Source organism: Arachis ipaensis, chromosome B10 (assembly GCF_000816755.2).
Source record: "Arachis ipaensis cultivar K30076 chromosome B10, Araip1.1, whole genome shotgun sequence".
In the NCBI taxonomy this organism is placed as follows: domain Eukaryota; kingdom Viridiplantae; phylum Streptophyta; class Magnoliopsida; order Fabales; family Fabaceae; genus Arachis; species Arachis ipaensis.
In genome coordinates, this window is record NC_029794.2 from 14,075,719 (window position 1) to 14,090,173 (window position 14,455).

At 29.4% G+C, this 14,455-nt stretch overlaps 1 protein-coding gene and 1 long non-coding RNA gene across 2 annotated transcripts in view; one reads left to right on the forward strand and one right to left on the reverse strand.

Annotated features, from left to right (window-relative positions):
• Nucleotides 1-1,420, forward strand: part of LOC110268541 — a 6,474-nt gene extending 5,054 nt beyond the window's left edge. The window contains exon 3 of the long non-coding RNA XR_002356632.1: nucleotides 1,289-1,420. This is a non-coding gene — a long non-coding RNA (uncharacterized LOC110268541). The remainder of the gene's footprint in view (nucleotides 1-1,288) is intronic.
• On the reverse strand, nucleotides 4,140-4,857 carry LOC107620192. The gene is made up of 2 exons (XM_016322393.1): nucleotides 4,558-4,857; nucleotides 4,140-4,469 (listed from the first exon to the last, which is right to left on the reverse strand). The coding sequence occupies exons 1-2, from the start codon at nucleotides 4,855-4,857 to the stop codon at nucleotides 4,140-4,142; spliced, it is 630 nt and encodes a 209-aa protein (XP_016177879.1).

The following is a 14,455-nucleotide window of genomic DNA, read 5'->3' on the forward strand; positions in this document are numbered from 1 at the left end:
GCCCCTACCCCAGCCCTGGCAGCCCCGGCAGCCCCGGCAGACTCTACTTTAGCACCAGCCACTGCCCCTGTTGATAGGCATATTGGTAAAAGGGGACCTTCGCGTGTGATTGCAACAAATAGGGTTATCAAAACAAAGACAAATGGGAAATTGGAATTGCCGATCTCTTTGGAGAACTTAGCTCCGAATGGCATCTATGCTAATCTATTTGCATCTGAAGTGGGTATTGTTACAAGACAAAATGCTCCTTTGGATGTAGAGAAATGGAGCCTAGTTGGAGATGATGTCAAGCAAAAAATATGCGACCTTGTTTTGGTAATACATATTTATATTTTATGCTATTATGTATATTATAGGGTTTATTTCTGCTAACTAACTTTGACAAATCTTATGTAGGAAAAGTTTGATATAGCAGATACGCAAGTAATGCGCAAAATAATTTTAGCTAAGGCTAATATATGTTATCGAAGTTGGCGCTCAAGATTGCGTGAGCACTATGAGTTGTATCAAACTGATGAGGAGCGCCTTCAAAATCCACCAAATAATGTTCTGCCGGAGACATGGGAGAATTTGGTGTCCTACTTTCGAAGTCCTCCTTTTCAGGTTTGAATTTTTCATTGTGACAACCATTGAGGTATTCTTATGTTGTTTTGCTATTTTATGTCAATGAAATAATTATAACTTAACTCCTTTTGTCTTTTGTGAGTTTGGTCTTCTATAGGAAAAAAGTTTAAGAAACAAAGATAATAGAAAGCATCATGTTGTACCACATATTGTTGGTCGAAGGACATTTCAAGTTATTAGACGTGATCGGGTAAATAATCTTAAAGTTTTAATTTGGTCTTATATTTTTTGCTATGTCACGTTTGCACTTAACTACATGTTATATTTTAAACTTCCAAAAAATTTGCAGCGCCATCCTAGAACCGGTGTCGAGCCTGACATTCAAGAATTGTGGCAAATTACTCATCAAAATAATAATGGAGAATGAGTCAATGAAAAAGCTAAACAAATTGATGTAACATTACTAACCTTTTCCTTTTTCTGTTGCATGGAAGTTAAATTTTATCTTCATTTTCAAATCACAAATTAGATTGTGCAGGATGATATTAGCTATATGCTCGATGAATCCTATGATTCGGAAAATCCTCTCACTCCAAATGAAGCTTTTCTACTTGTGAGAGGTGAGAAAAGTGGTGCAAGTTATGGCATAAAGGCTCCAAAGTCTAAGTTAAGGATTCAAGCACAACTTCAAGAGACAATGCAAGACCGTGAGGAGCTAACAAAGGAAATAGATGTGCTTAAAGAAAAACTTGAAGAGCAACGAACACGGCAAGAGGAAGAATTAGCTCAAATGAAAGCTCAATTGGATGCTCAACAAGCTGTTGTGAACTCTCTCATAGCGCGCTTTGACAATGAAACAAACTAGACCCTAAAGGTACTTCTAAAATTGCTTATGGTTTTAATACATTTTTGTAGATGATTCCCATTTTATATTAGTATACTTTAATTTGTATATGAATCTATTTATCACATTTTACTTGTGTCATGGTTGAAAAATGACAAATGTCCTATTATTTGCTTTGATAAATTTGGTTGGGTATTGGCTGAGACATAAGTTGTGAATTGATTGTTTTTGTTGGAACCGTAGACGGTGGAAATATCCAAGTTTTAGGGGAGGTTCTGACAAAATTTTTCTAAACATTTTGGATAAAACTTAGTGGAAAAATTATAATTAGTGTTATATCTTGTTTCTAAAATTTTGTTTCGGTTTTTCTTATTTACAGGAGTGCTGAAATGATGACCATATGCTATCTTGAGGGCTCAAGAATATTTTGATGCATAGAGACACTAATCTATGTTAGAACTTTTATGTTTTGGTTGAACTTATACAAGACATATAACTTGTAGAACTAATCAATGTACTCACTAATGTTATTTTGTTCGAAAACAATTTTAGCTAAAAGGATCTTGTTTGACTTATGTATGTTTTTGCATATTATATAGATGTAAACTTGCTTATTAAAATAGTTAATATATTAGTCAATTTAAAAAATAATTTAGTAAATTATGCATGCAATTTGTATTAAAAAAAGTTGTTACAAAATAATTAATTTGCTTTTGTAACTAAAGAAAAAAAATGTTACAAAATCATGTTACATTTTGTAACAAAATTTTTTGATAGAAAAAAATAGATTGTCACGAAAAATACCTTGAAGATCAAAATTTGTTACTACTTTTGTAACGGCTTCTGGTTTTTTGTATCAGAAAAAATTGTTACAAAACATCATATTGAATTGTAACAGTTTCATTTTTCGTTACAAAAACTTTTTGTAACGGGACTTACTGCAACGACCCCTTTTTTTTGTTACAAAAAACTTTTGTTTCAAAATTTTGACGTTTTGTAACAATTTTTTTTTTGTTACAAATACGCCTTTTTCTTGTAGTGAGCTTGCCACCTCTGCTTTACGACTTAAGCGTAAGGCTCTGTGTGGTAGAGTGTTACAGTTCTTGTGGATTTATTCCTAAATTGGTCATAATTTTTTTGAAAAATTAGTCGTAGGGGTAAATTTGATACAAATAAAAAATTTCTAAGACAAAATTGAAACAAAGTAAAACTTAGGGTTATTTTTGAAATTTTTAACAAACTTCAAGGATAAAATATATACTTTACCCTATTAAATTTGATAATTAATTTACTAATTTACCTTTAAATTTTAGTAAAATTTCTATTCTATTTTTATTCATTTATCTCTAGTCCTAATCCTAAAAGTTAAACACTCGTATTCTCGCTCTTACACGCACAAAAAAAGGAGAAGGGCGAAGAGAAGGACAAAAAGAAATTTAACAAGGCAAAGAAGAGGAGAAGTGCACGAGGGGAAGAAGAAAAAGAGGGAGGCGACGATGGCGGCGATGAGAGATTTCGTCGTTTCCGCCGTTGAATAGAGAGAGAAAGAGAAATTTCAAGCAGAGAGAGACTGATAAGAATGAAATATCAGAGAGACAGAGAAAGTGCCAATGATGGCGATGATGGAAGCTGCCGCCTGTTACTGTTGTTGGTGATGACTGCTAAACGGGATGAAATAGATCAATATGTTGTAAGTTTATTTTGTTATAACAACTTTTATTTATGTCTTGATATTTGATTATCATATAACTTTGATAATTTCATGACACTTTTTAACAGGTAAGTTATCTTGACAACATGTTAGGAATTGCGGATTCTGCATATGTTCAAACCCTCCTCAACTCCAACAATTGAATATCTGGACGTTCCCAAACAACCAAATTTGCATTATTGTAGTTTGTTTGTAATGAAATGGATGGAATTGTGGGAACCATTCAAAGTTATGCCAAAATGGACTAATGTAAGTTTCTTTCTAAAATATGTATATTTAGTGACAGATTCAGAAAATTTTATGAGTGGGGCAAAGTATACATAATATGATAATAATTTTTATAATTATACTTTGTTATTATAAAATATAATTAGTCTTTAAATTATCTCTTATGGCTTCTACACATGTAGAAGTGCAGTGGCGGATGAAGTTGAAGACACGTGCCTGAGGAGGGAACACAACTTGTGCTGCTACAGGGGAAAAGGATCCTCTCCAGTTTTTTTTAACAATTGATAGAATACAGTATGATCTCTCACATTTAATTTTATAAGTGGGACCAGAAATAAATAAGAGAGAGAGAGAGAACAATGAATGGTTAGATTGAACACTAGATACCATCCAGTTTTTTTCTCACTGGAGAGGATTCACTCCCCTGCTACAGGTGATGTGCAAAGCATGTTCAATTTTTATCACGCTGGGATAATGACATTTTCCTTGTGTAATTATGTGTATTAGCGCTTAATGAAGATATCATGGTTACGGGTTAGAAATTGGGCTGAATGTTGAGGGTTTTGTTTTGAAGAGCATATTTTTTTAATTTAAGGGCAATGTTTATATCCATCAATTTTAGAAGCTGAAAATGTAAAAGATATGTAGAAAGTTGTTTAATTTGTCATATGTGATTTATTAATTTTTTTGGTTTTAAAAAAACAATTCAAATAAATATAATTACATTTAATTAAAAATATAATTTATTATCACTTATTGAATATGTGTCTTTTTTGGACGTTTATATTTCTCTCAAAAAAACTGATTATCTAAATCATTTGCATTTTTATCTACCTCATTTGAATTTTGATTATTTACATTATCCATTGAAGAGGCCTTTGGTTTCACCAACATAACCCAAACCGAGTCTAGTATACGATGTACGGTCTCGGTGAGCTCCTCGGATGCAACGACTACTTCAGCAATATTGTAAAATTGCTTGCACATCTCATCATAACGTTTTTTTATGGGCTCTAAATGACTTGAATCATGGCTACACTTGATGCTACTATGCTTGCGCTTTAAAGTTTTCTTCCACCGATCAAGAATGCATTTATTTGGCAATTTCTTAAAGACCAAGGACTGAAAGACCATGCCGGTATAAGATTCTCTTTGACTCAAAAAGATGGCATTGGCAAGAAACATTTGAAGTTGAAGAATCAAACAACACCTTGTAAGTAACATCAAACATCTTATCACCATTCTCAATCTCTTTTATAACCTTGTAAGTAACAACATATCCCTCTTCATGCTCTTTTGTTGAAAAGCAATTAGCCTTTGCTCTAAACTCCTTTTGAAGCTCATTAAACTTCGCATGAGTATATTCTTTTTGAAACTGTTTTTCAATAGTAGAAGCAGTAGCACAAGGGATAATGGTATTGAAGCTGGCAGCATCCAATTCATATTCTTGTTGAGCTTTATTTGCAAGACAGTTGTCATATTGTGTTACAAATTGTTGCAAGTTGCTCATTGAGGTTAGGTAGGCCTTCATAAATACGTGCATACTTTCACTCCTTTGAGTGCTATTCATGCCTGCCCAAAAATTGTTGCTAAGAAAAATAGAGACCCATCTGTCACGTTCTTCGTACAAACCTAAAATTATAAAATGGGCATAATCAAACTTGTAAGGCATATTGATTAATAAATGATAAATAATCAAACAGTAGATATAAGATATTCAAACTCATAAAATACCTGTTAACCAATTATTATCACGCAAATTGAATATGTTGATAAAATCAGTCTAAGAGCTCTTAAATGCTTCGTTAGAACTAGAATCCCACACAATATGTGACATATCAGCACAAATCTCTTTAAATTGCTTGCATGCTCCTATTTTTTCTGAAATTTTCTTCGTGATATGCTAAATACACTATCGATGTTGTGTCATTGGCAACGATTTTTTAATGGCATTCCGCATAGCTTTGCATTGATCCGTCAATATGCCAATAGGCAGCTTGCTACCCATACATCGTATCCAACAATCAAATAACCAAACAAAGAAATTCTCTTGTTCGCATGAAAGAAGAGCGCAACCAAGTAGCAATTATTGGCCATGGTGGTTAACCCCAACAAATGTGGCAAAAGGCATATCATACCTATAATAAAAACAAGAGTACATAATCAAACTCAGTTTCATTCTATTCTACCTATAATCAAATTCATTCTATTCTACCTATCCCTATACATCAAACATTTGCAAAAACAAGAGTACATAATCAAACTCAATATATCATGCACAGCAGCAGCAAATTCATTCTATTCTACCTATTCCTATACATCAAATATATGCAAAAATAAGACTACATAATCAAACTCAATATATCATGTACAGCAGCTGCAAATTCATTCTATTCTACCTGTCCCTATACATCAAACACATGCAAAAACCAAAGTGCATATAATTAACCTGAAATATATAATTGTGGTGTCATACATATTTGTTAGGTACGTCGTATCAAAACTCACAACATTGTCAAAGTACTCATAAGCAGCACGACTTCTAGCATCAGCCCAAAAAGCATGGTTTATGCGATGTTGCTCATCCAATTTAACTTCGTAAAAGAAGTTACGGTTTTGTTGTTGCATCCTGTGAAAATACTGCATTAATGATTGCGCATCCCCCTCTTCTTCTATGACTCTGACACTTCTTGCTACATAATTTTAAAGATCTTTTTCAGTAAAAGTTAATTTATCATAGCCACCAGCAGCAGTTGCTAAGCTTTTTGATAGGTGTTTCTTATTCTAACACCAGCTTGATCATTGATCTTAGCTATCCGTTTGGCATGCAAGCTTAGTTCCCTGTTCTTTCTTAGTCTTTGCCATGCTAGGACTAATAGCATGGTTGTGTTGGATATTCACAAAGGTTAACACATATTCCATCTTCTTATCCTTTTCACAATAGTCCTAGCTTTACAATTTTGCTCGGAAGTTGGATTTGTCTTCTTTAGTTGATCAATTTTTTATCTTCGATAACCAGCTCTAGAACATACTAAGATTTGGTATGTAATTTGTCTATTTTGATCCCACTTAGTAGTTCTTATATTCCATGAAAACCAACCCTTTTTGCATAATTGGTATAAAAATTTTCATAATCTTTTACAGAGGAGAATGCCATTCCTATGCTTGGAACAACCCAAAACATAAATAATAAAAAATTTAAAATCAAATCAGGTATAAAAACGCTCTCAATTTTCTATGAATGAACAAGACAAATTAGTAGTCAAGCATTGAACCTGAGTATAATCAAACTCAGTAAACATGTATAATCATACTCAGTAGTCAAATATAGTACAGATCCTGAATATAATCAAACTCAATAATAAAATATAGCACTAAACCCTAACACATTCATAGAATCGGCATCATCATCTGATCTAAGCAAATGCAGAAATTTTAAACATGCAAACATTCATAAAAATGTTTCTTAAAATAAAGGACTGTACATTTTGTTCAATCAAAATTAATCAAGCTCTATCAGTTGTCTCCAGTAATTGCCGCACAACATTCAACTTTCCACACTTTTGAAACACATCCTTAAATGTATCTCTGGCAGATGGTGATAAACAAATACCCTCTTCAAGCATTGATTTTGCTTTCTCATAAGCTGCATCAAGTTGGCCAATCTTACACAGCTTCTACAGCTTTTTGTTCTCTAATTTTCTTTCCAATTTACAACACAGATCCAACTGATATCTCTCAAAAGACTGTCTACTAAATTGTAAATGTGAAAATGTGGAATCCAACCGAATCCCAACATTTCAGTTAACAAGTCATATTCAACTTTCCAGTTCTTCCTCTCACCATTAGCATGGATTAAAGCTGCATAGGTCGAATTATCAGGAAGGCATCTTTTCTTGTTATCACCAAAATATTTCTCATTACACAAATTTATAACATAATTTTTTCAGGATATAATCACATAACGTACATAATGTAAAAGGATCTAAATGACATAATGAAGCCACATATCAGAAGCATAAGCCAAATCAGAAGCATTTACATAACTAGATAATCAACAAAATTAAAATCAAATCAGGAATAAAACATGGATAATAAACAAATTAAAATCAAATTAAGAATAAAAAATTAACATATGAAGTAAATTAAACACAAACCTCATCATTCGAGCTTGTGGATTCCATTGAATCAAAAGTTATAATCAAAACCCTAAGATAATAAGAACAAAAAATGGCACGAAGTAAAGCAGAGGGAATCGTGGAGAAGAGAAGAAAGTGAGGAGTGCAGTTAGCACAATCAAAGAGAAGTAAGGAGTGAGGTTGTCGCAATCGAAGAGAAGAGAATTAAGGTGCATGCAACGGAACCCTTTCTGCGAGAAGAGAAGAAAGCGCGAGAGATTACATAGAATTAAACAATAAAGCATGAAGATGGTGAAGAATGTGAAAATATTGATATTCATTTTTGTCTGCATTTTTTTTGAAAATGTGTTATTATAGTTATAGGAGTAACAAAATGATTCTTATTTGAGTGGGAAGTTATTGAATTTTACAAAACAAATTTTATGACTATTTTATCCTTATAATTTGCTTTATGAAATGGTTTGTTATAAGGTTGATATAGTCTAAAAAAATTAGACACCAAAGTCATAGTCAACCTTTTGTATTGGAAACCCCACTCCCAGTGCATTGTGTTACTGTAACTGTATTTTTTTTAGCTTTTTTATACGTAACGTATTTTTTATTGTATTTTAGTGAGAATGGATGAATTGGTGGCTAAAAAGTAGTGTAAAAATAACATTTCTGTAAATTAAAATAGTATTACAATTATAACAATTAACAATTTTAACCTCAAAACACATAATAATTTGCAACTGCAATGACTTTCAATGACAAATCAATATCATTCTTCAATAGAGTTAAAGAAATTCGACTTTTTTTTTCTTTACAAATTACAATTATGAAAAATGAATTGATCCATCTAATAACTGAATCTTGTTCTTTGACCTAAGCACTTACGATATCACTTTCTCCCATGCATGATAATTTTTTACTTCAAGAACGGTTGCAATTAATGAAGTTCTTGGACTTTCTCCAGGAGGAAGGAGGTAGGGAGTTGTGGATCTAGTGCTGGATTAACTGGATTTTTAGATTGATTCATTTACATCCAATTGATATGGTTCACTAGATGTGCTAGCATTTATTGAAGAAAATGAGGCATGAATGTACTCCATTGGTTCGAATTCTCAAAAAATTTTGGATCTATTCAACGCTCGAAAAAAAATTTTCAATAGTATGTGATTTCTTCAATTTTTCATCTACGCTCACCGCCCTATGTAAAAAGATAAATTCTAAGAGTGAAAGAGAATAAAAAACACAAAAATATTAAGTAAAAAATAGATTGAGAGAAGAGAGAAAAATAGTTTGTCCAACATTTTTTTAATAATTTTTTGAGAGATAAAAAATGAACATTACAGGAACAAATCACACTCGCTACTACTAACTAACTTTACTTATATACTACACTATTCCCCTATGATAATTACCAACTTGCACATGTATTGCTGACTAGACATTGTAACTGCATAACTCACTTATTCATCAATTAATACTCTACAAACAACAAACTGCTTTTAGCGTCAAGTCTAACCAACGCATATAATATTAACTATTACTCCTCAGATATTTTAGTCAATTTTCAAACCTCAATTAATAGATGTTTTCATTTCTTTTGCCTTGACATTGTACTGCTATTATTTGACAGTTACATATTAAATATAACATATTTCATAATTCGAATTTAGTTTAAAATTTATAAAATTGATTTTGCAAATTTAATTTTAATAAAAAGTAAGTTTGTGTTAAAGTGATTTATATTTGACAATCTTTATATCAAAATAGATTATAATAAATTAACAAAAAAAATAAAAATAATAAATAATAGAAGAAGAGAGTTCATATAAACAAAAATAATAAGAATTCCATAAGTAATATAATAACATGCATAAAGGATAAAGTTGGTAAAAGGTAAATAAAAATTTAGTGTTAATGGATAAAAGTCCGTTAGTAAAACACAGAAAATAAGAATGGTTGCTTCTTGTAAACGTGATTTTGAGTGTAAAATTACTTCTACCTTCATAAATAAAAAAGTTTGTCAAACCAAAAATTGAAACTTAAGAAGTTTAAATGTGTTTCTTCCTTTTCAACGCATTTGTCAAATACACCCTTAATTAAATAACATTTTTTTCTTAAATAATAATATTTTTTGTCTAACCATTATTTTGTACAAATAAAAAATAAAAACGTTTTTATTTTTGTTATTTACTTCCAACGTATAACATGTTAATTGATTTTTACAAGTACAAAGAAAAAAATGTTTATTTGTTTATGTATATAAGTAAAACATGTTTTTTTAAAAAAGAAAAATCATATTTACTTGTTTATGTATATCATGTTAGTTAATTTAATTTGTACAAATATAAAAGAAAGAGAGTATATTTATTTTTGTTCAAAGTTCATTTTTACCCGTATATATGTTTATCATGTTTACTGATTCAAAATTCGTATTTATTTATCTATATATAAATTCAGTTGAGTTGGAAATTAGCTTCCGTGTGAAAATGTGAAACTAAATTTTATGATTTAGCATCCAGATTTAAGATAAATAAAATAATTTAAAAAAATTAACTGATATTGATTAAAAAATATTAATTATCTAATATTATTTTTATATATTTATACAAATATAAAACTTGATTTTTTTAAATAAATAAATAAATATTTTATTTATGATTATAGATAATTTAGAATATTTTATCGATTTGCATTGCATTACATAACTTGTTTATAGTGTAAATGAGATAAGACACGTGTTTTAAGTATCGCATTTGCACACGTGTTATGACACATGTCTTATCTCGTTTATAGTGTAAGCGAGATAAGACTTAGACAGGCCTATATAAAGAATTCATTTACAATGCCTCAAGTGTCACTCTCATTACCTCTTAACCTTCATTTCTCTCTTTGTCGGATCTTTTTTTTTTATTTTATATATTTTTGAGATACTCAGATGTTATGGTGCATGCAGATGTACGAGACAATGACATCAACCGCCTTAGTATAACTTAGCACATTGCAAGAACGATCGACTTTCAGGTTAGTATTATTGTTTTCCTCTTTTAAATAATTGAGTATATAATTATAATTAAGACATTTTTATAGATTTAGTATTGTATATTTCTAATCAACGAAGCATGTTGTCCAAAATTAAACAAACACAAAGTATTAGGATATTTTTCACAAATAAAATAAAAAAACAGAAAATTATATAAATTCTTTAAAATAAATTTGCTTACATTTTTGTATATTTTATTTAGGGCATTTTACTTGAATAAAATGATTGAGAGAATTCTTTACTTAAATGTAACAATTGTAATTCCTTTACTTGTGTGTTCTGATTTATTATTATGTAAACCGTGGTAAGTTACCACGTTTTACTATTTACACATAAACCGTGGGAGGTTGCCACGGTTTATGACTGAGACACAATGAACATAAACTGCGGTAAGTAACCACGGATTATGCATGAAAAATTTACGTGGTCCATAAGATAGAAAAATAAAGAGAAGAAAATAATCATTAAGATCGAAACAATAAAAAATGTATAAAACAGTTCTTATCTTACTACATTTAAATATTATATATTTATCTAATAATCAATAAAAATAATATTATTTAATATAAAATAGATTAAAAATAAAAAAAGAGATTAACAAAATCAATTAACAAATTTCTTATCTTAGGTCACCAGTTTATTTGAAAAATCAATTAACAAAGTTCTTATATTGCTACATTTATTGTGTTATATGTTGAACTAATAATCAATAAAAAATAATATTATCCAATGTAAAATAGATTACAAATAAAAAAAAAATTAACAAAATATGCGTGAAAATTTTTTATTCTACCATTGGTAGGTGTAGATTTTTTGTATCTTTTATATGTTAATCATGTGACAAACGAATAATATTAAATTAATTAATTTTTTTGTAATATAATTTAGAAAATTAATAAATGTCAAATCAAGTAGTCTTTATAATTAAATATTAAATTCAATACTCTACATAATTAATAGTTTAGATAGTTTAGGAAATTAACATATTAATATTTTTAAGCGAACTTTCTTGTGTCTTATATATATATATATGCCAATAAAATAAATTAGCCAATATTCAAAACAAATAATATTGTAATAGACAAAATTAATAATTTAATTTAGTTTCAAAGTAAATATTTATGTATTCAAATATCAAATATAATACTCTACATAATCAATATTTTAGAAGATAAAAAAAATTATTACAAAGTAATTTAAAAAACAAAAATTAATTAACAAAATATTTATGGGACTTTTTTCATTCAATGATTAATAGATAAAGACATATCAAAAAAATAAAAACACATATCAAATAAAAAAACCATTTTCTTTCTACATCAAATTGATAAGATAAAAAAAATTGTTTCTTTTTATGTTAAATTGATAAAAAAAGACATAGTACTATTTTTATACGTAAAAAGTTCAGAATAAATTAAAAAGACAGAGGAATTACTGAGAATATAGATGAGATAAATAAATTAAAGAGAAAAAAAATATAAGTGAATGTTATGCGTGTCAAAACAGTAACGACTGCAAAATCGTCCAAAATTTTGCAACTGAAGGCAATAGAAGATGATGGAGGCGAGGGTATTGAAGAAATGAGAAGAACGAACAGCAAAAAAAAAAAATACAAAAAAGTAGAAACCAAACTAACATAGAATTAAACAATAAAGCATGAAGATGGTGAAGAATGTGAAAATATTGATATTCATTTTTGTCTGCATTTTTTTTTGGAAATGTGTTATTATAGTTATAGGAGTAACAAAACGGTTCTTATTTGAGTGGGAAGTTATTGAATTTTTGAAAACAAATTTTATGACTATTTTATCCTTATAATTTGCTTTATGAAATGGTTTATTATAAGGTTAATATAGTCTAAAAAAATTGGACACCAAAGTCATAGTCAACCTTTTGTATTGGCTTTATATATTGTTATAGCCATTTTCTTTCTACATCAAATTGATAAGATAAAAAAAATTGTTTCTTTTTATGTTAAATTGATAAAAAAAGACATAGTACTATTTTTATACGTAAAAAGTTCAGAATAAATTAAAAAGACAGAGGAATTACTGAGAATATAGATGAGATAAATAAATTAAAGAGAAAAAAAATATAAGTGAATGTTATGCGTGTCAAAACAGTAACGGCTGCAAAATCGTCCAAAATTTTGCAACTGAAGGCAATAGAAGATGATGGAGGCGAGGGTATTGAAGAAATGAGAAGAACGAACAGCAAAAAAAATACAAAAAAGTAGAAACCAAACTAACATAGAATTAAACAATAAAGTATGAAGATGGTGAAGAATGTGAAAATATTGATATTCATTTTTGTCTGCATTTTTTTTTTGGAAATGTGTTATTATAGTTATAGGAGTAACAAAACGGTTCTTATTTGAGTGGGAAGTTATTGAATTTTTGAAAACAAATTTTATGACTATTTTATCCTTATAATTTGCTTTATGAAATGGTTTATTATAAGGTTAATATAGTCTAAAAAAATTGGACACCAAAATCATAGTCAACCTTTTGTATTGGCTTTATATATTGTTATAGATTATTGTTATTATTTATATCCCTCCAAGCATAGATCGTGGTAACTTAGGAGGTTTTATGATCACACAGATTACTCATAAACCGTGGTAACCTAGAATGGTTTTTCACCCAAGTTTTTCATGCATAATCTGTGATTACTTATCGCGGTTTATGTTCATTGTGTCTCAGTCATAAACTGTACCAACCTCCCACGGTTTATGTGTAAATAGTAAAACGTAGTAACTTACCACGATTTATATAATAATGAATCAGGATACACAAGTAAAGAAATTGTAATTGTTGCAATTGAGTAAAAATTCTCCCTTTCATTTTATTCAAGTAAAATGCTCTTCTATTTACAATTTAAAAAAAAAACACATAAATATGGAATATAACCATAAATTTAGTGTAAAATTTTTTCACATAAATCATAGATGATATGCAGATTTTTAGCAATCAAAGTAATGATCAATAATTGCAGTTAATTCAAGCGGTTCGAAATCTAATATTTGGGAGCGAAACCTACTCCTTTTTATGAATATCAGTTTTATATGTATCAAAATATTTACTTTGTCAATGATAAAAAAAAGAAGAATTTCTTAGAATTAATAAATGACATAAAATTGAACTGACTTTACTGAAAATATTTTTCAAAAAATAAAACTGCTATAAACATAAAATAAAGAGACTTTCACAGAATCTCAAAGGTTTCAAATAAAAATGATGAAATTAATAAAGTACAAAAAAAAAGAAATTAACTTTGCAATAAAGATAAATTCCATGAATGAAAAGTACAGAATTTGTAAAGAGGAAATAAAGAAGATGGAAGAAAACCTACAAAAAACTGACTCAAGACAATCTCAAAAAATCACTGGGATATGAGAGTCTATAAAAGTGTATTTCTAGAGAGAATTTCTAACCCTTTGTTCGTCACTGTTACTTTATTTATATATAGGCATCTTCCACCAATCTCGTGGTGTCATGTGTCGACCTCAAAACGGACTCAAGAATAATTGTTCTTGCTAAATTTATGTATGATAATTGTCTCATACACTATGTTCACCAAATCTTGATACTCGTCTCGCCCTCAATCGAAAAGGCCACCAATCGAAACTCCTTGCTCGAATACCATGCTGTCGAAACTATCTCAATTCTTTTGTGGACTTGTTCATCAGCCCAAAAAATAACCTCGTGCCAATTTCCTTGAATTTGAAATCTTTTTTTCGAACTCTTCTTTTGATTATCCCTCTCTCGGCCTCCTTCAAATATGTAATTAACTTTTACTTATATACCACAAATACTTTGTTGGTCAAGTAACAAATACCCCCTTGAATTGACAATTCATTTTTTGGTCTATATAATGAACTTGTCGATTCTAAAATCTCGACCCACTACTAACCAAATCTCGCAAAATCAAAACTCTGC